This window comes from Ambystoma mexicanum, chromosome 7p (genome assembly GCF_040938575.1).
Source record: "Ambystoma mexicanum isolate Mex_15411 chromosome 7p, UKY_AmexF1_1, whole genome shotgun sequence".
In the NCBI taxonomy this organism is placed as follows: Eukaryota; Metazoa; Chordata; class Amphibia; order Caudata; family Ambystomatidae; genus Ambystoma; species Ambystoma mexicanum.
This window is the reverse complement of record NC_090939.1, coordinates 892,989,491-893,016,917: the sequence shown is the minus strand read 5'-3', so window position 1 is coordinate 893,016,917 and position 27,427 is coordinate 892,989,491. Positions and strand designations below refer to the sequence as shown.

Genomic DNA, 27,427 nt, shown 5'->3' with positions numbered 1-27,427 from the left:
CCTTTGTTGTCCGTGGACATTAAGAACGAACCCTAGGTTTTTCACAAGTTCATTTCAATCGGGCCATCGGTTTTCTTCCAAAATCCATCGTGCTCAGCTGAGGAACTCATACACTAGCTGTAAGGAGGGTGGTCCTTTACTATGTAAACAAGACCAGACCGCTAAGGTAAACTGACAAACTGTCTCCATAGCTCCATGCAGGGAAGGAGACTGCGTTTCTAACAAGGCCCTTTCCAGATGCATACAGCTTGGCTACTCTGTCAAATAAAACACTGCCTTTCACACCAAGAGCTCACTCCATCAGAGGTACAGGAGCTACCTTGGGCTTTATTGCAAACGTCCCACTGGATGCCATTTGCAAAGCGGCTACATGGAGCTCTATCCACACTTTTACTCAGCACTACTGCATTGACACTCGCTCTAAAGCAGATTCCCAGGTGGAACAAGCGGTACTAAAACATCTATTAGCCGATGTACCTTCTAACAACCCACCACCTTCTCCAAAGACTGCTTGCTAATCTATGCCTAGCATGTGATCTAAGCAGATTCCACAAGCCTCGGAAGGGATACATTGCTCATAATCGTATTTCTGATGCTTGTATCTGCTTAGATTCACATGCGCCCACCCTTCATCTATGCATAGATATTTTCTGGGCTTTATCTGATGCATAATGTGCTTTACTACACCTGTACATACGCTACACTTTATGCAACCGCATGTCAGAAACAAAACCATCTGAGGGACCTCGACGCGTGAAGCACCATGGGTACAGTAGACGTCACACTAGGGATAGTATAACTGGCATGCCCTACATCCCTTTTCGAGTGTCAAACAACGAATACTCTGCAGCTTCCACTAGATGTCGGCCTATGCATAGCATGTCAATCTAAACAGATACAAGCATCAAATACGATTATGGTGAGTATGTAGGTTTAATTTATTTCTAAACTTTAATGGAAATATAGTTGTATCCCTTATCTGTTATGCACCCTTAAAGTTACTGCACCCGGTGTTTCTTTCCTCCTCCCTCCCCCACCAACTGTAATGCTTCGTTAAATTGGGTATTATGAACACCTGTTAAAACATGGAATCGGTTATGCATTGCCTCGCAGCCCAAAAAGGCCCTTTTTAGAATGTAGTATTGATCATTAACAATTTTGCCCCTGATTCATGGATTATGTGCGCAAAAAAACGGGATTTGTGCACCATTCTGCCCGCAAATCCCTGTTTAACAAATGGGGATTTGCGGGCAGAATGGCGCACACTTTTTTTTATTTTTTGCGCAAATAATCCATGAATCATGCCTGCTATGTTTAGAAACCGCCTGAGGGTTAGGAGAAAATTGCCTTACTCTTCCACAGGAGCATATTGTTGCAACAATGGAATTCTACTTTCCTGAATACTTGAATATTTGGGCTACCTACAAAAGACGCGCGGGAGAAACATTTCCAGAAACAATTAAACCAGGCTTCTTTCAAAGATGCTTAAGCAATCCAGAAACCGAGGACGTCAAATACCAAAATACCAAAATGCCTGAGTGTAGAGTAAGTGGCATCACAAGCCGCATGACTTTGGAGGAAGTGACATCACATGACCTTTGACTCCCACCATGTCATGCGTAGTAAGGCCACATAAGACCTTGCAGCACTATTAATGAGTTTACTCATGCCTGGCATGTGAACACAGCATCTTAGTTAATGTATGGGTGTTAAATTGAATAACCGTGTCTGCTTTAGTATCCTTGCGGCTTGTTAATTTAAAAAATAAGGGACAAAATAAATATCCGTATCTTGCAAAGATGATACTTTTTATAAGGGTAAATACAACTAATGCCTGTGGAAGGGACTCTTGTGGTCTTGAAAGCAAGCGGACAAAAACGAATTGCCTGCAGCATTCTTTCTCACACTACTCGTACTCTCCTTTCTATCCATGCACATAAATTGCTCTACCCCACTTAACCTACATCTTTCTGCGCCACCATCTTCCCACGCACTTCTGTCCCATACCTCACTCTCTACCTGGGCCTACACTTTTCTCTTCCTTAAACCCACTCTCATTTTACACCGCTCTACTGCAACACTTTCCTATTCGCCTCTCTCGAACTGGGCTGCATCATCACCTTTACTCGTTACACTCAAGCACAGTGAAGTGCACCGCCCATTCTTTGTCCCAATGCAGAATGTTTCCTCCTGCTAAACACCAGCCGGTTTATAGTGAAAAAGTCGACTGCAAAAATGTCGAGGGAAAAAAAAAATGTCGCATTTTTTTAATGGCGGTGGGGGTCTCACCCCCCCCCCCCCAAAACCCCTGTTTATTTTGACTACCTAAACCCCAAAAAACATACAAATTTAAAACTCATTTTTTCGACTTTTTTTTTCTCGATATTATAACTGGCTACCGTTGTGGTTAAAGTCTGCATCGCCACAATTTCCTTAACTTGTATTCATTTATTTGATATAGCAGTTCATACTGGTGTCAAGATTATTTCTACGCATTCTCGCATTTGTCATTTGAGAAAGTAAACCCCTTGGCCGGATGGAGGGGGGAGATATGATAAAGCTCACTCATCTGTCATTGCTTTCATTTCAAGTGGTTTTCTCGAGTGATTTGCCAATTATAACGATTTCTCTTCCCCTTCAGAGCATGAATTGTATTTAGTAGGTTTCCTCTAAGGTGCGATATGCGCAATCATTCCAAACAAAACGAGCATTGGCAAAGCCAACCGTTTTGGCTTTTGCCTACGCATGGGGAAGGCGTTTACCATGCACTGCCTTGGTAGTAACAACTGCAAAATGATGCGAGTACCGGGGCATCTAATAGTGCTTGGTAAATGCCTGCTACTTGTCTACAAGCCAAAACTGTTGGCTTTGCTAATGGTTGTTTTTTAACAGGGCTTCAGTGAAGGAGAAGCGAGTGGTTATAAATGGTGGCTGAAGGCAGGCCTGGTTGGCTGAAGGCAGGCCTTGTTAAGACCAGTTTATTACACCATTAGCGCCTTTACAGGTCCATTTCATTAACGGCTCCATTTCATTCACTTTCAAAAGACTGCTTGTGTTAAAAAAAAAAAAAAAAAAAAAAAAAAAAAACTGACGGCCACTTGGGACACAAAATCTTAAGGCTTGCTAACTTAGCTCAGAGATCCTAGCAGGGTATTTTTCGGACAAGGAGGGACAGGAAGTGGGATTGGCAGTCAATGGGTGGGTAAATCGCCAAACTCCTACATGCTTTGTATCCCTCCTCATATTGGCACTCCACCCCATAGAACGCAGTTTAGTCCCACTATATATTTTACGCATGGCTCCTGCACCTTCATCGTCGTGCATTACTGTGCCTCTTTTTTAGCCCTTGCCCTGATCTTGAATATCTAACCTACTTTGCTTTTCCCTACCACTAATGAATCTTCTATCGTCTTACTCCTTTGCCTCAGGCAGGCAAAAAGCGCTTCAATGTCACTACCTATGGTAGTAGGCGCTATAAAAATGCAAGATATTGTTTTGCCCTCCCTGTACGCTAATGCAATAGTATCGTCTTATGCAATAGTTTTGCCTTATCGATGGTGGTTTTCTATTTTATTTGGCAAAATTGCCTTTAACAAATGGAGAATACAGAAAGAATTATAACATTAATTTCACGACAATCTACAATACAAAACGTTAATAAACCATATCACAATTTCATCAATACAATGCACATTTGTTATACTTTTTACACTATTATGATGAAAAGGAATGGGAATCATAAAACCAGTAATTCAACATTACAAGATACAAGGCATTATAAAGTACTTGCATTTGGATCGTCTCTTAATTTCAAGGAAGTTAAAGCCAACAACCGCCAGAACTGTTGATGTGCTTCTTCCTGCCAAACATCCACTCCACAGAATTTCTCTTCCCAAAAAAGTTTCCAAATGTTTAATTTTCTGAAATCTAATCTCTTCTCCTGTAGTGCGGGGCACATGATAAACAAGTGTCTGAGATCCTCATCCTGAAGGGGCGCACAATATCTACATATAAGATTCTGCTGAACAACCACCATATTGTATAGTTATTTTCCTAGTGTAATATAAATGCCAGACTCTACGACTCAGATGGATAGGTATGGGGCTATAATGTTGCATTTTTTTTTTTAATGGTCCGTAAGCAGATGATCAAGTGATTTGCATTTTATCCATTATGGCAATCCAATCGCATAGATATAAACTAGATTTAATTTTATCCAGATTAATAAATGGGTCCTCACCCGTCAATTTCATTTCCATCAACAGATTTACACAATGACTGGCCAATTCCTTTAGAGGTTGCTGGTTCCCCTCTTAACATCGGGCCAAATCCGTACATGGACTCAGAAGCTGGACCAATGATCTTCCTATACAAGTGTCCTGTTTGCTCTACTATTTAACAAGTTTTGGATTGTCACAAATTGCAGATGTTACCAAGAACGCAATGCCAATAATTAGCATCCAGTGTATGCAGAATTTCCAGCACCCCAGAGAAATGAATCCCAATCCAATATAAAATACTTTACCAAGAATTTTAATACACGGATTGAGAACCTACCAAATTGAGCATCGAACCTTGTTGTTTGGTTGGCCAATGAATACACACTCACAACCAATCTCTAATTTAGGATGTATGTGGTTTGGAAAACCTTATAGTTAAACGAAACCTGCAGATGAGACTAGAGAATACACCAGTATTTCTAATCTGGATGCATATTGATTGCCTACCATCTCACTTGAAGCTCATCACTGTTGCGTCCACTGACGCCGCTCCTTAAACCCGTATGTTTTGATTTATAGAGTACCTATAAAAGCGATACCTCTTGGATGGCGCTGTGCAGACTTTTTCTCTGAAGTCTTTGAGCGTATGGGGAAACTTTAGCTGCTGCTCTTAACAAAAGTTTAGGAGATGCTGGCTGTTAAACCTGGATTGCCGAGTGTGTAATATGGCGGGCAAAAAAGAAAACTAGGCAGAGACTAGACCACACAGGCTGACTTGTCAACGGGGGATGTAAGCGATAAAGAGCAGCAAGTAGAGGCGGTGACAAGTGATGCAAAGCTAGAAGAGCACATGACCGGGCAAATGCATGAAATGCAGAGGCAGAAGACTGATCTTTATAAAACAATGGAGGGACGGGGTGCAGGCCAAGTCAGAGATGAACACAGACTGAAGTGGAAAGTGAGGTGCAGAACGAGGCCCCAGCCAGAGACTAAGTGTACAGATAAATGCTGCCCAGCTGCAGCGTGAGCAGAGACCAGTTGTAGTGAGACTGGCCACAGAATGAAAGGATGGTCTCTGTTCTAGCCCATTGTCATATCCGTAACGAAGCTGTAGTGACTGCCATATTCTGTGCTTTGGGAGAAAACATTTTCCAGTGTTTGCTTTTCCAATCTATGAACATGTGTACATAGCTATCGGATTGTATTTTTGTTGGCTCTCTGATCAAAATATGGTGGATTTCATTTTTTACAGCATAGAATGTATGATTCCTGGGAAATGCTACTGTATAATTGTTCATATAAGCATAAATAATAGCTGTTTATAAAAAATTTAAAGGACAACCTACACCATACCCATGCTTAAGATTGTTTCACAGTGGTCTCTTATGCTGCACTTACATAATGCTGCATTTTGAAGTGTAGTTTTAAAAGTTCCCTTTTAGAATTTTCTACTAATTTATTCTGTCTAAAGCACATTTCTTAAGCAATAGTTATTATTATTATTTTTTTTTTTTAAAATATAAGATTTTCAGTTACAAAGTCTCAGATAAAACCAAGGACTACAGATGCAATAGATAAATATATATATATATTTATCAAAGTCGTGTGGGTTTCTATGTGGCGTTGATCCTGGGGACGTAACTCCTCATGAACAGTGAGGTCTGGCGTCCTGAATTTTGCATGGAATATATTAATTGCCGAATTTAATGCAACTATTCTAGCACAGTCCCGTTCCCCAGATAATTACGTTTTGTGGTGTTTGCGGTCATTTGTAGAAGGTGCCCATCAGTGCGCTGTTTGTGCTGAACTGGTCTTGGCTAGAAGAGTTTTTTCATTGCTTTCTTTTGCAATAAACTCGATATGTTTGCAAATTGAACACCATTTTTATTTACCTCCCAAATAAAATTCTCACATGAATATCATATTTGTAAACTTAATCTGATTTTAATTGCAGTGTGTTTAGCAGCAACAATGGCCAACACTGCAAATATTCAGGCTAAGCTTAAACATATGTTCGTGTGAGAATTTAAATCTGAGAGAAATGAACATTTGGTGTTCAATATTGGTGAAATTACCATGTATCACTTTTTACCTTTTGTGGCAAACCACATTTCATCGTTTTTCGGTGGAATATGAAAAGAAATCTGAGAATAAACATCCCGGCCGAAGCAGCGTACTTAGGCTAGTATAAACATAAAGCGAAGTACAGCACATCTACAGCAAAAATGAGTTGTAAACAATCAGAAGGATAATGCAAAGAGGAAATAAGGGAAGGGATGAAGGTAAACTGTGAATAAATATTCACATTATTAAAGAAAAGGACCTAAATGGACCCGATCGCATTATAAGCATCTAGAAATGTTTTCTGTATGACATACGCCTTTTCCTTCTCTGACAAAACCATACCGTGTCCATTTTCTCAAGCAGTGGCTTATCTGAACTCTTGCTTTTTCTTAAGATCATTTACTTGGACATTATTCAAGCTCTGTGCAACCAGTATTTTATAGTAATGGAATGGACAAATTGTAATATTCCCAAGTCACCAATGCTTATTAGTTTGGGTCAATTCTCATTGAGTCCGAGTACATCTATGATCAATAACCATTTTCTTCAAAACTTTAGAAACTCCCAAGCCACCATTGGGTCTATTGCCTTGTTAAACTCGTATTATCATTCACATTGTCACCTATTGGGCACAGACAAAGAATAGTGTGCACTCAAAACATTTGATCGATGCACAATGACTGCAATTGGCAGGCTATATGGGAGGTTGGGACTACAAAGCGCTCAACTGTGCATATGGAGGTTGAACGCATAGGCAGATGTTGGCTGTTAAAAATAGCACAACTTGCTTGCCCTGCAAGTAGTTGTAATTAATCACACTTCAAAGCCAGTATATCTGAACTAAGCACTATGGAACATTGTGAAATACTTGGAGTGGGGGAGGGGCTGAGATCTCCAGTGAAATTTCTGTAACAATCGTACATTAATGTTTTGCTGTACCGTAAGACTGCATGAATTGCAGTAATGTGCCATGATCACGGTGTTGTGAGACCTTGCATTTTTGAGTCATTGCACCATCATTCAACCCAATGCTCGTCAATATTGCGACTCATACAGGCAAGTTTAAAATATCTGCGTCATGCCTCTGTCAATGAACTGCATAACTTCCCAGATAGCTTTTTTTTTCTTTGTATTCCTTGTTGGCTTAGTAAGCCACTGTACTTCACATTCAAAGCGCCCTAAAGTAGAGGCTGAGAAGTGTCTAGAGTCTAATCTTGTGTGGTTATTGCACAACTTCGTGGCAGGTTCCTCATTCCGTTGGAAAAAACATATTTGCAAAATATTGTAGTTTGTGACTCATTTTTTGACTGCTGGTCTTTTTGTATTGGGTTTGTAATGGTCTGTGAAGAAACCACACAATCTTATTCATTTGGCTGTTATGTTGTAAACGCAAACTTTCCTGGATCTGGTGCATAACACTTCATTATTTTTTTTAAACTTTATTTTTTGGTGCCTATTCTGACCTGCCTAAACGACCTCTCCCTCACCACCTACAAGTAAACCCCCACAAAAAAAATCAGTCATCTATGCATACACACACATAAAAACCAATAAACTGAACACTCGGCATGGGCTATACTCTGAATACGCAGCCACATGCCTCAACGCCTTCCTCACTACAAACGTTTGGCTCTGAATGCACTTTCAATACACAGAATAAGACCAACATGACCGAGCGTATTCTTGGTGCACTCCAAACACTCTGGCTGCTATCATGTGCCAGCTTTATGTGGAGCAAACATGTTTTAGAAAGTTTGTTGCGAAGTGCCCACATGTCCATTTCTAAACGTTGGGATGCCAACTTTAAGGTACTCAGTTCAAATACATACCAAGTCTCTAACACTACATATTGATTTCTTCACTACTACACTTGTTTAAATATTAGCTAGCTTACATCAATGCTATATTAAGTGAGTCCCATGATATGGTAAAGGGCCATTTTAAGGTTTCATTTGTGGTGTCGCCCATATGGACAATTCGTAATACCAGGTATTTGTATCCCAACATGTTCACTTTTTCAAAGGTAGTAATAGCCATTCCTGTTGTTTGAACCTTCCATATCCTAAGGAAAGGATTATTCTTACTTTTCTTTACAGCAGTCCTAACTACAGTTCCTCAGTCTTTGGTAATTTACAGTCCCATGTGGAGTCCATACCATCAGTTATTGTTTGGTACCATGATAAGAATGTACTGCTGCAGAGTGGACCGAAAAAGAACATTTCATGCTCCTTGATGCTTTACCACGCAACGCAGAATTTCCTTAAAATCTGGATAGGATAGGATGGGATTGGAATGTTTGTCTTAATGCACTCTGTAACCTTTGTGCAGGTGAAAAGATGGGACTGGAAAAAAAACCAATGATCTGTCAAATTTTTGATTTTCCTGAGTTATCACCACAGTACTCCCAACAACCGAAGAATAACTAAACTGGGGTGGTTTAGTGAACCAGACCTTTCTAAGCAAATGAGACTGAATGTGTTAGCTGACTTGCGTCCTGCTGTACACCTCAATGGGTCAGAAGGCCTTTCTGGGGTTTGAAACATCTGTCTGAAAACCAGCCACTTATACCAGTTGCTAAAACTGGTTTGAGACTGGTCCAACACTAGCCACTCGATGCTTCCCAGGCATGCTCATGGCTCTTGGCGGTGGAAGTAGCACAGGTGTCCTGGAGGACATTAATTGACTCTAAAAGGCCTGGGACATTACTTGTTGCCGACTTCAGTGACCTGATCAGAATCAATTGTCCCTATCCTCGGGGACCCACATGAAGTTTTGGAGGCCGGAGAAGTGGTGATTGGCGAGCCGCAGAAAGCTCCAGAAGAATCTGATTACAAGCTCGGGTCATCCCATGAGAGGTCGCACAAACCAGCGATGCACCCTTTCCTCATCCTCTCGTGATCATAACTGGTAGGGAGGCAATGAGTGTGCCAGCACTGGGCCCCAGGTCTGAAGTGAAGCATCAGACCACAGCAGCAAAGTGTCAATCTGCCACCTGAAAAAGCAAGGCAACGAGCTCCAAATGCAAAGGAGCCAGTGTTGGTAGGTTGGAGAGCAAGACCTCAGTGATTGAATGATGGACAGGTCAAACAAGGTACCTTGAGTTTAAGTCTGCTACCATGTGCAAAAGATTTGGAGACGTCCTGCAGTCGCAACCAGTTTCTGCTTGGGGCAATAATAGCCTCAATCTTACACCTCCAAGATGGTGGGTGTAGGGCACTGCTGAGATGTTGACCATGCAGATCCATACACGAGCTGCTTAAGGCACTGATCACAAACAGCCTTGCTAGTTTTTCTAGGCAATTGACCTGCAACTGTCTTTCGAGGTCCTATTCCCTTTTGTGGAAATGTAGTAACAGTTCATGCCTTGGACACCTTGCTGGCATCTGATGCAGTGACTAGGTCTTGTGCTTAACCGACTAGGCTATGAAAGCCATTCCAGGCTTTCATATGGTCTAAACATCAACTTGCTTCTGTAAGGGCAGCTTGATCCAGGGGAGCCCGTTTTTATAATGGAAAAAATTGCCTTCCAGATATCATGGATCTTCAGCTTTTGGAGGGCCTGGCGATGTAGGGGCCCCAGAAATACGGTTAGTATATTGTCCAATAGTCTTTCAGATAAAACCACGCCATCTGGTCATACTTTACAGGATTTACTTTGAACATGGCTCCCCAAAATCTTGAAATGGCGTTGGCCTAGTGAGCTAATACTTAATGTATAACTTGCCTCTCCTTCTGAAGGTAGAAAACGTTTGGGTTGCATTTCAATGTTGATATGAAATGCAGTATGTAAGTGCTAAAGTCCGTGATTACTAGCTCCCTACCAGCAAGGGACGTTATTGGACATTTTCCCCTAGATTAGCTTTAACTTGATCAATTGCTTTACTCGTTTGTAAGCGTCTGTAGTCTATTTCGCTCTGGGACCCATTCTGATCAGCGCAGATGGGGAAGGTCTGTATAACTTGTCTGCACCTTGTCTAATCTCTGGCAAGCCCCACCTTTGGAGAGAACTTTCAATATGTATGACCTTGCCAGCTGGTGATAAAGGCTTTGGCGACATCACCCTGATTTGTGCCTGGGTTTTGTGATCAGAGATCTTGCCCTTCCAGGGGCAATGGAACGTCGGGGCATTTATCCTCTAGCCTGGAGAAATTGCACAATCTCCCCCAAACTAACTGTTTTGGCTTGGGTCTATAATTTCAAATTGCTGCAGTGGACTTCTGGGGAGATCGCATGCCTATGGTGCATTGTATCTGGCCTGCACAGGCTTCAGATCATCTGATGGTGTGCACCGTGCAGTACTCAAGAAAACATCCAGCTGGACCAACCAAACTCCCCCTTGCCACCGTTCTGGGGCATCTCTGGTTGACCTACTAGTAATTTGTGGTGTTTGGCCCTCCAAATGACCATCGGCATACTAAGCAGTATTCTGGTGGTCACCCCTCACCTCCCCCTTCTGTTCTGGACATTGTTCTCGAACTGAGCAATAGTTAATGTTTTTACAACCAAGCAAAGGGGTCTTGACCGGGGAAGAGAGCCAAAGTGAAACTGGCCAAAGCTCAAACCATGGACATCCCTTCCTGGCCTGATGGTGAGTGTATTTTGAAGAGTGAAATCCAGCCTGACCTCACAACGGACACACCAGAGTATGTTTGAACCCAGCGTGTTGAACACTGGCCATGTTCTTAGACTCCCTCTTCCACCCCCTCGACTTCATGAACTCAAAAGTACAGCTTGGTGTGTACGTCTTCCCATTCGTAGTTAATGACTACAAATAATAATCTGAAATCCAGGAAATGGAGACCAATTGTTAGGTCGTTTTATTTTGGGTAGTTTTATCTTATGCAGGTAGCAAAGACAGAGGAAGTAGATTGTACAGGACATGGGCTCAGAAGAACATCAAAACATTGAACCCCAGAAGCCTCTCGGGAACCTTGAAGTATTTTGGTTTCGTTTCCTGCAGTAAAGAAAAGTTGAAACAAACCGAAGCTTATGCGCACCTTTCTCTTAACATTCAATCTTTTACACACGACCCCATTCCGGGACACGAGTTTATGCGTTCAGATACGGGTCTGAATGAATTTTGAGACGCAGCACCTTTAAAGGCCAAGCGGGTATGCTGCAGTTTGCTAATTAAGTTTCTTTCGGGTGAATGGGTCATTTCACGTTTGCGTTCAATATTTAACAGGTGTTTGCCACTTTGAGCGCAACTGAAACCCTGGGTGGTCAATGGGAGACTCAAAACGTACGTGAAGTTTCAACGTGTGCGTGAAAAATTAACCTGGCCTTTAGTTGTATGACCTTTTTTTCTGCAAAGGTCCCTAAAATTGAATGACTGATCTGACTAAGCCGCTCTTTTTGATCACACAGGCACTTCTTGGTCTCGAGGTTTACCTGTTCCTACTCTTTTCCAGAAATCTTGTCGGCTAAAGCTATTTTATTTTTTATTTTTAATGAATTGGTCCAACTTGGTTTGGGATAATCGAATCCTGGAAGTGCGTACAAGTACTCGTAATACATTCTAGTCTCGTTACAGGACAATAAAGTTCATAGCCTACAAAAAATGTCAATCCTTTCGCAGCAGAGAGCGCAATATGATACAAATATAACACCTGTCGTCTAATTTACCAGTGCATTTGTTAATGGATACATCCCTGCTTTGATGCGTTTAATGTACACTCTCCCTAGCACTCTGCTGCTCTCACTGTTGGATCAGCAGAAACGAAGACTGGGCACTCTAAACTACCTGCTTAAGCTAACATGGGGGGGGGGGGGGTAAGGAGCGTTTTCTTTCCCTTGCTTGTTGACACTCGTTTTGCAACTCGGTAGTGCTTTACTCCTGGCACCAAGTGTATGGCGCTAAACATTGCTGCATGAAACGCCAGTGACCTTTTCATAGACTATCTATGCAGGTTCCAGCTTACTAGTTCCTCTTTCACCCTCCCTCGGCTTGCAATATGCTACTTCTGTTCTTATTGTTAGAAGTTGGCTTTCTTTTCCTGTCATTTGTGTGTTCGCCTGAAAAACAATCGTTCCTGTACAAGGCCTCCTTCTGAATTGACTGTCTGGGGCCAAGGTTTGCAGCACAAAACCTAGAAGCTGTTGGTAGCAAGCATAAGGCCTGTTTCAGTGGCAAGCTGACACTTGCGCTGCTGTTGGGCACTAGTACTAATGCTGTCAAACTATTTTTGATTAAGTTTCCTGAGCGTCTCCGAAAGCTATTGGGCATTTTCCATCTTGAACATTGTCTTTTGTGGGACTGTGGTCCCGTGTCCTAGCCTAGTCGTTGTCCACCCAGGGCCATATTCCATGATTGAAAAGCAGTACGGACACATACTTGAGCACAACAAAAAGGTGATGGCTGGAAAGTTTTTTGATTTAATTATAACCACGGGCACAGCTCTGGGCAACCCTTCAGACCATCGTGTTTCTGCCCGGCAAGCCATTACAGAAGGGAAAGGCCAAATGGAAATCCGGCTTGGTCCCACCCCAAAGGGGAAGTCTAGCCCGAACTGCTGTCGCATACCTTCTGCACAAGACCACAAGCATCCCCAAACAGCCTGGTTTGCACATGGTCTTTCCCCTTCTATATTGGCTGGGCAGGCGGAAAAACAATGGTCTGGAGGCTCCCCAGAGCAATCCCGGAGGCTAAGAGTCCGTCTAAATCTTCCAGCCATCGCCTCTTTATTTTTGCTTGGACACAGGACTATAAAGCAGCCAAATTAAAACGTTTTTTTTCACTTATGGCGAGTATCTCTTGGAGTGCAATTTATTCTGGTCGACAGGATTTCATTTATGGCTAGTGTGGGGGTGCGGGGACGGGGGAAAGGATGCTCCTTCCTGCTCCATTCCTCCCTAGGAGTAATTTTTAGATGACCGGTCACTCGTATCTCACTTTTTAATAAGGCCAGTCACTTACCACAACTTTTGGCCATTTAAGGTCACTTTCTGTAGTCGCATGTACACACGTTTACACAGAACCTTCTGTTCACTGCCCAAAGAAATCCAACAAGTTATGAACCTAGAGCAATCGTAGTAAGGTAACCCTGAGTTGTTTCCTAAAATAAAGTGGCTGCCTTTTTTTTTTTTAATTTGTTTTTATTAGTTTGTTGCATAAAAGATAACAGCATTACACAGAAAATTAACTGACATATGTATTTGTATTGTCGGAAAGGACATTCTTTGATAATCCAATCGCACATTTTCAACATTAACCTTACGAACTTTCGGCACAAAATTAACTCCACTGTGACCTAGCAGTATTTTCCAACAATTCTGTTATCTTTGAGTTGCCCCACCCTCTCTAGACCTGCTTCGTACCAGGACTGGAATCTCTCCACATTGGGAGTCTGGTCATTGATGCCGGGGGACCACAGATGGCTCAGTGGTGACGGCCACGTGGTGATCTTTGCCTTCCCACCATATATCCCATATGGTTTCGAATATCGGGTGCGCTTTAGTTCTCTGTACCACCCTCCTCCTAGGGGACCATAGCCACTCAAACTGTTGCCGGGGACAAGTAGTGGTTATTTATGGCAATCCACTGGGGCAATTTTTGGTTGCGGAGATGGGGGACGAGCACCCGCAATTGGGCCACCTCATAATATTTTTGAATGTCAGGGAGGCCTACCCCGCCTTTGTCTTTAGGCAGTATCAGGTTAGAGTATGCTATTCTAGCCCTCTTCCCCTGCCATAGAAATCTCATAATTGCCTTCTTGACCTCCATGAAAGTGTTTCGCGGCATCTGGATAGGGAGCATTTGAAAAGGGTATAGAAATCTTGGAAGGCAGGTTATTTTTATTGCGTTAAGGCGTCCTAGCCAGGATATGGTCAGTTTGTCCCACCGGGCAAGGTTCCGCGTGGAACTTTTCGAGAAGCGGCGGGAAGTTAGCATCGTAAAGCTCACGCAATAATCTTGTGAGCTATATCCCTAGATACTTTAGTTTATGGTGTTCTATCGTGCGGCCTAAGGGCTGATATTTATCATTGTTCATTTCTACTGACACCTGGAGAGGCAAAAGTATGGATTTGGATTTATTAACTTTAAACCCCGATATGCGGCCGTATTCATCTAGGAGGTTGAGTGCTGGATGTGTTGGGGTTAGTCACGTGGAGGAGTAAGTCATCGGCGTACAGCGCCACCTTATATTCCACTTGCCCCAGCCGCATGCCCTCTACTTGGGTGTCTTCTCTACTTTTGGGCCAGGGGTTCGACAGATAAGGCGAAAAGAATGGCCGAGAGTGGGCATCCCTGCCGGGTACCGCGTTTGAGCTCGAACCACCCCGAGAACCCCCCTTTAACGGCTACTGATGCTTTAGGTGAGGTGTAGACTGCTTGTATACCCCTTCTGAGTTTTGGTCCTATCCCCACTGTGCGGAGGACTGCGGCTAGGAAGCCCCATTCTACTCTATCAAAGGCTTTTTCAGCATCTATGAAGAGTAAGGCGGAGTCGTTGCACCTAGTTTGGGAGGCAGAAATTAAATGGAGCGTCTTCCTCATAGTATCTGCTCCTTGTCGCCCAATTATAAATCCGACCTGATCAGGGTGGATAAGGTGGGTCATATGGGTCTCCAATATGGCGGCAAGTACCCTCGTGTAAATTTTGGCGTCCAAATTAAGTAAGGATATGGGGCGATGCGACCCGCATTGCTTGGGATCTCTGCCTTCCTTGGGGATGACCGTTAGAAGTGCACGGACGAAAGTCTGTGGCAACCCCCAATTCAAGAATTTCATTGAACAACTCGGCTAGGAATGGAGTAAGGAGGGTGCTGAAGGTTTTATAGAAGCCGGCTGTGTATCCGTCTTCGCCAGGGGATTTGCCTAGCGTTAGTCTATTGATCGCTCCTTGTATTTCTTCCTCTTTTATGGGGGATTCGAGGAGGGCCGAGTCCGTGGGTGCAACCCTGGGGAGACCGATGTCGGCCAGGTAATTGTCTATCTCACTGGAGTTGGGATCATTTTCGGAGGTGTAAAGGGATTCATAAGTCAGCAAATTCAGGAATAGAGGGTTTGGGGTGCTCCTGAGTAGGGTCAGCGTGTGTTATCTGTTACCCTACGTTCCGCCCGTTGAAGCCCAAGTCTAGCAGCTAGTAATGCATTGGCTTTATCCCCTTTTTCATAAAATTTTTGTTTCAGTAGATGCAGATCTGGTCATGCTCTAAGTGACGGAGTTCTTCCCATTTTATTTTGGCCTCCTGGATCTTACTGGGGTTCGTGGTGTCACCTTCTCTGGCCTCTTTATCTAGCCGGCATATTTCGCCCCTGAGCTGTTTTCAATGAGCGCTCTTTCCCTTTTCTTCCTGGCTCCCTCCCATATGAGGATGCCCCTCCAAGTTGCCTTTGCTGCTTCCCATACTCCCTGTTTAGAGACTTCCCCAGTATTGTTGGTTTTAAAATATTCTCTGATCTGTTTCCAATTCATCCTTAAAAACCTGGTCTCTCCACAGGGCCTCGTTACATCTCCATTTCCCCCCCCCCCCCCCCACCCCAGTCGGCAAATCCTCCCAGCGAATATCAGTTAAAACCATGTCGTGATCGGACCAGGTTATTGGAGTTATTTCTGAATGCGATGTGGCGTTATACAGGTCTCGTGAGAGATAAATATAATTTATGTGAGTGAAGGTGTTGTGGTGGGCCGAATAGGTGTCTCCCCTTTCGTCTGGGTGCAATTCTCTCCACACATCAGTCAGCACATATACTTGCATCATACTAGCATAATCATTGTGATCCCCTCTTGTTTCATCATCTGCGGTTGGGTTGCCAGCCTTTCGATCTATGTCCCGATTCGCCCAGAGGTTAAAGTCTCCACCTAGTATAATGTGACCAGTAGCCTCCAGCATTATTTTCGGGATGGTTCTGGAAAGAAACCTGAGCTGTCCCAGATTGGGAGAGTAGATTGTGGCCAGCGTTACTTCAACCCCCCCAATAGTCCCAGTCACCAGCAGGGCACGACCTTCTTCATCCGACCAGGTTTTAGTGACTTGGAATTCGATCCCCTTTTTGAAAAGAATCCCCACACCCCCCTTGCGCAGTACCCCCGAGCCCCAGAATTCTATTCCACAATTTCTCCCCAAGACAGGGTCTCTCTTCCCCTCTCATATATTTAGTTTCTTGAAGAAACAGAATGTCAATTTTGGCCCTCCGGAATTGCCTGGAAACCAATGATCTTAGTCGGGAAGTTGAGTCCCTTAACATTAAGGGTCCCCACTCTCAGGGGGCCTCGTGTGTTGCCTTCAGGGTTAGCCATCTATACACAACATGAAGACATTCGCATTAGTAAGCCACCCTACCCCGGGCATCGCTTCTTCAACCTGCACTAGTGTTTTACCCTTCCCAGCGGTGCTCAGGGAATTTGTGTCATATTTCATCTCCCTTACGTCTTGGCATCCCCCACCCCTTCCCCCAATACGACGACGTCCGCGCGGGGAAAGTTGATCGCACTGAACCGGCCACGAACCACCAGCAGGAACCGTTACCTCACGGTCCCTTTACTAACAATAACATGAGTCTGAGCCCTCATTACGTCCCCCCTCCTTTCAAACCTTAACTTACAGCAGTTGAGCAGAAGTCTTGCACTGGGTCAAAAGTAGGCCCCTTTTGAAGCATTAGCATCACGTAAGGTCTTTTGGTGCATCTCTGATATATTTGGTTCATTTGCCCCCTCTGGGGAAACGTTGCCTCTCCGATATTTCCTCAATACCTTAACTTTCTGTCTCTTGGGGCCTTGGAGCCTCCATTCTCTCCCTTCATTCGTCGGTGCGTCTCCATCGTTCCTCTTTTCATTCGCCTCCACTAGTTCAAATATGCATGCCTTTATTTCTCGCTCAGATTGCAGCCTGATCCTCGCACCATTGTGGTCAAAGGTGAGGGAGAAGGGGTAACACCATCTGTACCGGGTGTCTTGTTCCTTTAGCCATTTCGTCAGGGGGCCACACATCCTCCTCAGGGCGAGTGTCATAGCAGACAGGTCCTGATATATCGTTATTTGTGCTCCATTAAGAGTGATGACACCTCCGCGCCTCGCTTTCTCGAGGATCTTGGCCTTGTCCTGGTATCTGTGGAAGCGGGCGAGGACCGACCTCGGTCCTCCCGCCGGCCTTGTGGATCCGTTCTGTCCTTGGTTCATCGATCTCGTCGGCAACCAAGATCTTAATATCATGGAGTGTTGATCTTAGGCCCTCCTCTGTCTCCCCGTCTTGTTCCAGGATTCCGAAGAAGCAAAGGTTGTTTCGTCGTTCCCGGTTTTCCAAGTCGTCCATCTTCAACCTGTAGTCCTCCTCCCTCCGCTCGAGTTCCGTTATCCTATGTTCCAGTTGTGTCTCCATGGTGTCTATCGAGGTTTGGTTGTTTTCCACTCCGTCCAGTCTATCCTCAATCTTTTCCATGTGTTGAGTGATCCTATCGATTTTGCCGCCTATGTTGGCCCCCATATTCTTTATCTCTGCCAATAATGACGCAACATCGTCTTTCGTGGCAGCTGTGTCCCCCTGTGTTGCTGCTTGAGTTGCCATTTCGGGGGTAGTAAGTTTGCCAAAGGGGGGTGCGTAGGCGTACGTAGCTAATTTTTCTCTTGCTTGCATATATTCCGATGTCCCAGCCCTGTGTGTAATGGGAGTGGGGTTTGGACTCACTGGTTGTGCCGTGTGCACCGGTAGCTTGTTCGTGGTGCTCCCACACAGCGATTCCCGGCCTTGGGGAGCTGGCTGGATGCCCTAGTTCGGTCGTGAAAAGTGAGGTGGCACACGCCCCTGGTACGGGGGCCCAACCCTCAGTCCTGGTAGCTTTCCTGTGAATTGAGAAGTTTGTCGTAAGATCTCTCGATCTGGCTGAGTAGAGGGACCCTCTGGTCGGAGTTTTTCAGCGGGGGCAGGAGGGCCTCAGTAGTCCGTACCTGCGGCCCAGATGCGACTATGATTTTAGAGCGCGGGAACTGTGTATAAAGTGTCCACCCTACGCCATATGATGTGCCCCTATTCCACTCAGTTGTTGTGTGTAGGTTCCTTGAGGGCTCTCCTGGGGGGGAGGGCAGCCGCACCTTCGGGCGCGCTAACACTTCACTTCGTTCACTGTAGCGGGCGCTAGGCCCTGTCACCTTGCCGGGGAGTGTCGCCCGTAGGTCTTCGGCAGTAGTATGGGGTTATGCTGGCTGCTCAAAAGGAGGCCCGCTCCGCGTGGTGTGTCCTGATTCCGTCCGGTTATCATGTACAGGTTCTTCAGGGTCCCTCCTGGGTGCGTGGTTACTCCACTTAACTCGCCGGGATGAGCGTTGGGCCTTGTCTCCCTGCCGGAGAGTGTCATTTGAGGGCCTTGTGCGCTACGCGGCCCTCAGCAGGAGTAGGGGGAGGGGGAGGAGTAGGCCTCGTTGTGCCAGGGATGTTGTGGAGGCTTGAAATAATGCTGTAGCGGTTCGCGCGGTAGCGCGGAACAGTTTTACGGGCTCCCATGGACAGAAGGAGAGGGACGGTCGCCTACCTTGTCCAGTTGAAGGGGGCCCGTCCGGATCCAGCCCAAGTGGCCGTCAGCGCCGAGGCAATTCTCAGCTTGCGGAGCCCGGCCGGTCAGATTGGTTGGGGCGAACAGTTCTGGAAGGGTTCTCCTGGGAGCGCAGAGCAGAGGCCCAGGGCAGTCTCTCTCGCCAGGGTCGGTGTTTGCTTCGTCCCAGGAGGCCGTGCTGGTCAGCTTCCCCTAGAGCGTAGGCCAGCAGGGCTTCACTTCAACCACGTAGCTGCGCAGGACGCGGCCAGGGGCTCCTGAGGTCTTTGCCTTTTTCTAAGCGAGGGCACCTCCGATTTTAGTCAGGTTTTTTCCTGGGTGGGGGGGGCGTTCACCTTCCCACGCCTTATGCTCTGTCACCAGCTCAGGGGGGGGGCGGAGGGGGCTTCAAAGTGGGGGGCTCAGGACCACTTTCAGGACCTCGGGTGCGGAGCGCTCACGGAGAGCGGGCTCATCAGTGCGCCCCCTGGTGGCTGATCCGCCGCCGCCTTTTTGATTATGTAATTTAGCACCACCAGTAAGCAGGATTTTTATATGGAAAGCAGTATAGCCCGATGAGCATGTAGTCTGTTGAGTAGTACTCTGAAAGGATGTCTCGAAGCCCCAAAAAACAATACGGTGTACTGACCTTCTAGTCTTGTTCTAACGAGGAACTTGAGCACAGTGTTATTCGACGAAGAGCTGGTGATCCTTTGTTACTATGCTTTTGCACTGTGCCAATCTCATTCCTATTGGTTGCAAAAGTACTGAAACAATGTCCCTTTCTGTTGACACTTCCTCGACAGCTGGGGCTCTGGTCGAGTGAAACGTCAAACTCGGTGTGGATTAAGCAGGGATTTTCTTTTCTTTTTTCTTTGTGGCAATAAAAAGCTTCAAAATTCAGTGTTAACTGATCGAATGCTTAAATTGGAGTTACTTTTGATGAAGTAGGGGGTGGGGGGCAATTTACATTTCAAAAGGGTACATGTTTATATTCTAGTTCCTTACTCAAAATGCAGAGTAGAACATCTTTTAACTATAATGTGGGGGGAGGGGAGGAGACAGGGGTACCTTGGGGGTGCAACCTGGTTACACCAAGTCTGAGGAAACTGTGAAAGATGGTGTAATTGTGCAGTCGGGTTTGGAGACTCAGACGTGATGTGAATTACACGTCTTAAGTCTGAAGGAACAGAGGTCCCCACAGTTAAATTAAAGTATGTACCAGGGTAAAAGATACGTTGCAAGCTACTAGCCAGCTATAAAGTCGCACGTGATTGACCCTCTGCGAGTAAGAAATGGTGTGCAGGTTTTGTGCCCCGAGTATACTATTTATTGAACAAAAGATGCAGCAATTGGAATACACCACTAGGTAAGTTAACATCACTATGGATGTATATCACCATTTTGGTGTTGCCAACTGTTCACTAGCACAAAATATCTAGGTGTCACTGTTAAATACTAAACTGTAAGATAACGAAAGTGGGCGAGAAAAGGTTGGAGCATTCACTAGGGGGCTAGTATACTCCAACACACAAGAACAAACGCCCATATTTTTTTCAGACCTGTTACAGGCTGAGGCATTATCCAGGAGGGTTGGTTTTGAAAACCATCATTGAAGAAAGTTGTTAGTTTACCAGCTATAGAGAGACTACGAGTCCACCAGTTTTCTTTAGAGGGGACTCTTGACCCAGAATCCACCTATGGACCAGCAAAATCGCTGCTTTTGAAGTTCGGACTTTACGCCTCATGCAAGTCCATGATGATGCTTCAAAGAGCTGTAAGCAGTCTCGACTTCAAGACTAATTCGTGGGGAAACCTACCATTTGGAACAGAATCGATGGGGACAACCAGGCTTACAGTAGACTTGTTTGGGGTTTGCTGGCTGAGGCGTCTACCGACACTATCTCCTTGGGTCCCCATAAGGGCCTGACCTAAGACTATTTCGGTACCATTATACAGAGTTCCAAATTGCTGGGAGCCATTTAGCTCCTGCTTCAACCCTAGGAGAGATTGGTTAGCTCAAAACAAACCATCTACCAGGAGCTGATTTTGGCCCTCCATGCCAACGGGTGCCTTAATATGCATTTTCGACATTAACTTTCCGTTTTTCATAATGTTAAACACGCATGAAGAGCTATCTACTACATATTAAAGCATAATGAATCTTGCAAAATGGGCAGAACGTTTATTTGTCTATCATCTGGAGATTAGATTTGCAGCGCGCTGGGTACTCGCTACGGGTTCCCCAGTGGTAGCTCCTACTGTACTGGACGATGCCTGAAAACCAGGAGCTGGTTTAGCGCCTGCTGTGGGTTTGCGGAGACGTGGAAGTTGGCAGGCATTGGTGTGACTCTGGACCATGTCGGTATCCATCTGGAACAACGCTGGAACCATTTGTTCGATCCATGTTCCATCTGGAACCTACAGTGAGGAGGTCCGCAAAGCTTCAAGCATGAAGGTGCCCATGGAACTGTGCAGATTTGGCAACGACTGTCCTTTGGGGTGAGGGAAGGGAGGTGAGTGCAGGGCTTCAACTGCTTGGTCCCACCAGTCAAATGGTGGAAGGGACCTAGTTCTGATCGTCACTGTCGTCTTGGAGGAAAAGGTCTTGTAACTGGTGATGGCTTTGCCATTGCTTGTCACTGCAGTAGGTCTCTGGTGGTCCTTCTGAAGCTTGGGTATTGTGTTTTTACTTTCTGAAATGGCTTCAGGTCTTGTTACCATGCATTCTTGTTGAGTGGAGCCCACGGCCCACCAATGGGAGGAACTACTAATGCTCAAATAAGTGGAGGCTTTTCAATCCTGCACTGTCAACCTCCTAAAGCGGCCCAGCATCTGGTGACCCGGTGCTGAATTAGTCCATTGCCGGACTAATGCGTGCCCCTATATGGCAATTTGTGACTTGAGGTCAAAGATGGCCAATGGTGGATGGCATAGAGAACTGGGCTTAATACAATGAACAGCCATTTTGAGTGTTTGGGTACTCCAAGGTGTATTGCTGTAAAAAGTAAAGTTGGAGGAAAGTATCAATTCATTGCTACAGCATGTTCAGTGCACACGTTGCAGGGCATCTTCGAGGGGGGGGGGGAGGGGGGAGAAAAAGGCACCGTCCCTGCAGCACTGACCCAAAGATGGGTTGTGCTACAATGTAAAAATAAAGGTGACCAATCTCGAGACCTGGCACCTGCCCTGGTAGCCATAGGAACTGAGGAGTACACTGCAAACGAAATGAGGGAGGCAGTTCAGTGAAGTGAATGGGCCTCATTCACCTCATAAATCAGCAAAGAACTAGACCAAAAGCACATTTGCACTGATTTCCATGGAGGAAATTGCTAAAGGAAAGTTTCCTACAGTCGACCAGACCTGCATAATTTCCCACCTCACATTGCTATCTAGGCGTGCTCTAGCAACAAAACGGAATGAACCCTGTATTGAGTAACCCGACATCATAGGTCTGTATTTAGTGTGGTCTGAGTCGGCAGAATCTCAAATCTGCATCCAATAAAGCCGTTGTTGCATTTGTTTTGAACTTTTTATATATTGTAACATTTACAGAAATGTCATCACTATCAATGCGTAATACGTGAAATAAACAATGGTCAATGCATTATCTGATTCATATTTATGCGTAACTTTTAACATCCAATATTTCACCACACCGTAAAAACCTGTAGTTTGGAAAAAACAAAACGCATGGAATCCTCTTCCCATCCTAGGGGATTCTATTCGGAAACATTTTGATTTTGTTTTTCTGTACTAATCTATTTGGACATTTAAACGTGCACAGCATTTTAATTGTCGTAACCATTGCAGTCTTGCAATACTTCTGCATGTCTTCCAATACACAATGTTTTTAGTTGGGACCACACGTAAAATCCACCACCCTGAGGACCAGATTGCAAACTTTGGCTGATTTTGTACAGTATTTTAAATGCATGGCTGGATTAATGGCATATCATCACTTTGTCGTCAAAGCATATGTATATTAATGACTTGGTTATGGCCATTTCATTTGCTTTTTTTTTTTTTTTGTTGCTCTCACAGGTTGCTTGCAGTCTTCGTTTGCTGTTCTGTTTGAAGTGAAGGACAGCGCCAACAAAAGTTGCATCTTGGCAGATTTAGCCATTCAATTTTTTGTGCCATATAGTGAGTCTGCCAGTAAAGAGGTAAGAATACTCTGCAAAAGTAGGGTCTCCACCTTGGTGGTTTGAGGTTGACTAAGTGTTCATTGTTTTGTGGTTGGTATTTTTACCAGTTCATTCTACGGAGCATGGCAGGGCTGATGTGTTCAGTCCATAAAGTGAAGTCATAAACTGATCTTAAAGGCATATTGAACAGTTGACTGGTATGTTGTATTCCTCTTTAGCCATAGTTGCACACACCATGTGGTTCAGGGGGCTTTGAATTTTTGGTTCACCACAGGCCATAAATGTCTATAAACCAAATTTCAATATTGTTGTACAGTAGTAATGTAATGTATGGAACAGAAGGTGGACAGTTGGAAAAGTATGTCCAAGGACATGTGAGGACTCCACTGGTGCAGGAAGGAAAACGGAAGACAGGCTTTCTCCGTTTGTGCTCCAAGATGCTACACCCTCCTCCCAATCATCAGCATGCTACTTGTCACCACGCTTCTTCATTTCAGCAAGGAGCTAAAGACCCTCTTCAAGGGATGGCTCCTCATGAACTCCTAGGTCTGTACCCTGGCCACTCCCCACTCTACCAGAGACTGGGTGATCTGATCCCCACTGTTTACTCCCTTGGTTACTTGTAGAACCATTGCAGACAATTCCCCCCCCCCCCCCACACCTCCGCTGTTCGATTTCCCCATTCCCTTATTTCTCCGGTTTCTAACCTTCCTCCATACCCCTCATTATAAAGCACTCAGTTGCTTCTGGAAGCTAGGTACATGCTCAATTGCCCAAACAACTTATGCTATGCACTTATGCGTTTTGAAATATGATCTAACTGAAGTACAGTTCCATAGCTAAAAAAGCACATTTTATTTTTCTGGAACTGTGGGATCACCAACTTGCCTCTCCAGTCTTGCTGCTGGCAGGTTGGCTGTTACTGTTTTGTCACTTTTAAGGACTTTGTTCCATTACAGCAAAGTATTGTTACCTTTTGAAGTGTTGTAAATGGTCTACAATTTCACAAGACAGCCATGGAACTATGAGGAGAAGTGATGTGTGGGAGGTTCGCTAGTGTTAAACCAGTGTTTGGGAAGAGTACAAGAGCCCAATAGCATAGTCGTGTGCAACATGACCGTTAAAACTAGGGGCTTTATGGGGAGTGTCATGAAAGAAGCACAATAAATGCTGTCGTTTTTGTGGCACAGAATGCTTACACCAGTACAGTGGAATGGGTTTATTAGGGAGTGTGTAAAGGGGCTGGAATAAAGTTGAAGGCACTTAAGCTCTGTTGTACACCTCCTTTGGGAGAACATCTTTCAGGCTTGGAACAAGAATCGCAGAAGGGGGTAGAAGGAAAAACAAGTGATTGTGTGGGAAGGTGGTGCGCAACCTGCATATATTTTTAGCCCTAATAACTTGAATGCTCATCTGAAATATGAGTTTGGGGAATTGCAGTATGGGGAGGCTTTAGGTGGAAAATTAGAAAGTTGGCAAGTGGGAGCAAGGGAGAGGATGCAGCCTTTAGGGTGAACCAGATGAGACTGGGTTTCAGAAAGCCTTGGCATACGACAAAATGTGTTCAGTTTCAACTTGAAGATACCATCAGGTGGCCCACCAGAGAAGTTGCGCTTATTTCAGGAGTGCCAAAAACTGCAACCTTGAAGATGCATGATGAAAGAATAAGGTGTACTTGTTAGGGATAACAAAAAGAACTGTGTGAATTCCTGGTATACAGAGGGATTGCAAAGCATTAAAGTTGATATATTGGAACTCGAACCACCAGCAGGTGCAGCAATTTCTTAAAGATTCAGGGAAAAGCAGAGTTACCACAGTTTATCAGAGCTACAGTTACTCTTGGATTACGAGGGCTGTTTCTTTTTTCTTTTTTTTAATCCCCCCCCCCCCCTTTCTCCTCCCCTGCTCACTGGAGGAGCAGCCTGGTCCAAGACTCGAGCACCAAGCCATATGTCCCACTTTTGCCACCGGAGGGGAGGGGCGGGGGGAGGGAGTGGAGTCAGGGTCTCCTGTGGCCACATGAGTATTTACTTTTTTAAGATGGACCAAGATTATTCAAATAAATGAGACTGCAATAAAGTTGATAATTCTTAGCTTGTGACTAAGTCTTTTTGGTGAGTTGTGTATAGAAGTTTCCAGTAAGTGTCATTGAGCTTGTTACAGTGGCACTGTCTCATATTCCTTATGCAGGACTACCATCCTTTTAGTTTACCGAATTGGCAGATCAGTGAACTGCCTCACCACTTGGAATATCAATTATTTGCATTCCGAGGTGGGTAATGCAAGGTATTGAGACCTCTGCCATTTTAGCAAACCTTCCCATGCCAGGTGTAAGATTTTTCTCCAACTTGCACAATAATGTCTACTGAAGATGGGGAAACCTTCGGGGTCGGGGAAGCCTAGATCTGATTCCTTTGAGGGGAGGGGCGATGAAATTGCTCAATTACTTCAAGACCTTCTTCCCAAACAACCAAAAATTCCTGTGCCCGAGGTACCAAAACTTCAAGCCTGCAAGCAGCCCTTTAAAAAATCAATGATGGACTCTAAACAAAATACACATGCCAACACATTAATCCTTGGGTGCCGCCATGACCCACACCCTCAATTTGTTAAATAGGCAGTGTATTGGAAATATTTTCTGATATTCAACAACTTGAGGACATTGGATCAGCGGACATTGAACAAATCGAATTTTTGAATGAGAATTTGTTAACCAGCATTTGTCTGAAATTGCGATCGAGGTTGGTGCGTAACATCATTTGGGCAGCCAAGAGCCAACTGTTTGAGCTGGGTTTTATTTTATTGTTGGATCCAGCCGGGGGAGAAGATTTTGAGAAATGCACTATTCCCAAGCCAGTTACAAGCAATGATATGGTTTGTGCTCAATCTACACAATCTCAATGTGTTTGTAGTTGTGTGACAAAAAGCTAACGCAACAGTGTGAGAATGATGTGGTAAAGTTTGCCTCGTAGAACACACGTGGGCATTCCCATTTGTTTAATAACCAAAATTCCAATTTAAACAACTACGACATTGTTTTGTTACAAGAAACTTGGCTGACGATGTCCCCAATTTGGCATGACCATATTATGCATTTCACCCCTGCCTTGTGAGGGGACAAAGGCCGCCCTATGGCTTGTTTGAAATACGTGTATCAAAACTAGCTCCGAGCTCAAAATGATATCCACTTTTTCACCGAATCCCTTTATGCAATTGATTATCATCTCAATTTGTTCCACTCTGTATGCGTTGGTTAACATCTACTGGAATTGGCAGGGAATTGATGACTTAATTTTTTAATGATCTTGCTTGTCTGCTAGACTGTTACCTTGCTCCCAGATGTGGTCCACACGGTGTTAGCTGGGTATCTTAACCTGCACCTGTTTTCACCTGGTAAAGCTGGTGAATCTGTCCGACAAACACAATGGAAACATACGTCTTCACGTGGCCTAATAATGCTTAATGGATCATGTATGAATGATAGTCCGCCAAATTTTACTTGGCATCGTGGGCAGGCACAAGCCATTATTGACTATGTGTATGTTGATTCCAAACTGATGTCACTAGTAAATATCTTTCAAACAGTTCCAGTTTCAGACAGTGACCACCTCATACTAGCCAGTTCCTGGAATATTCCTTCAAGAGGTTCAGCAAATTTGTTGTCAAAGTACCCTGGGACTGTGAGGGCCAACACTCTGGTAAACCGAATAAGGTGGTCCGAAGAAAGTTTAACACAATTTGCTGCCTCGCTTACATCTGCATTTTCCCACTCTTGACTAGCTGGGGAAAGGTCTAATGTGTGTTACTTCGATCTTATGCAGAAACATCTAGTAAATAAGCGGAACCCTCCATAAACCTGTAGAAGTGAAAAGACATTCATTCGATGTACAGGTCAAAAAAACAAAAAAAAACGAATATCGAGCACTGAGACGGAAAGCTGCTAGGTTGCCAGTTGAGTTCAGAACTGCTGCCTTGATTAAAACAAAGACACACTATAGACATTGGTTGCGGAAACACTGTGCCATACTTTGGCAAAAGGATGGGGAACACATGCTTAAAGTAATGTGTAATCAAAATACAGCGCAAATTTGGACAACTCTCAATGACGCTGTTGGCACTCCTCAAACGTTAATCCAGGGCCATAATGTATTTGAATTGGCATGGATTGAGCATTTTAGGGCAATGTATGCCTCTCCAGCTCCTGTCCTTATAACACAGGAGGAGGTCCAGGTCCCGGAATTCCATCTCGAAATATTAAGAACGGATATACGCTATCACATTTCCACAATAAGCTAATCCAGAGCCCCAGGCCCCGATGGGCTATCAAATAAGATCTTTAAACTTTGATCTGTGGACTGAGATACTGTTCTAAATTTTTCAACACATTAATGTTACTCAAATGATCCCCAATTCCTGGAAGCATTCAATTATTATTCCATTGTTCAAAAAAGGCGATTGTAGTATACCACGAAGGTATAGACCAATTGCCCTGCTGGATGCTCCAGGGAAACTTTACAGCCGCATTA

At 44.6% G+C, this 27,427-nt stretch overlaps 1 protein-coding gene across 1 annotated transcript in view; it reads left to right on the top strand.

Annotated features, from left to right (window-relative positions):
* The window catches only part of LAMP1 (lysosomal associated membrane protein 1), a 436,503-nt gene that overhangs the window by 49,536 nt on the left and 359,540 nt on the right, over positions 1-27,427 (top strand). The window contains exon 2 of the mRNA XM_069637150.1: positions 22,798-22,919. Coding sequence (XP_069493251.1) covers positions 22,798-22,919 — 122 coding nt within the window. The remainder of the gene's footprint in view (positions 1-22,797; positions 22,920-27,427) is intronic.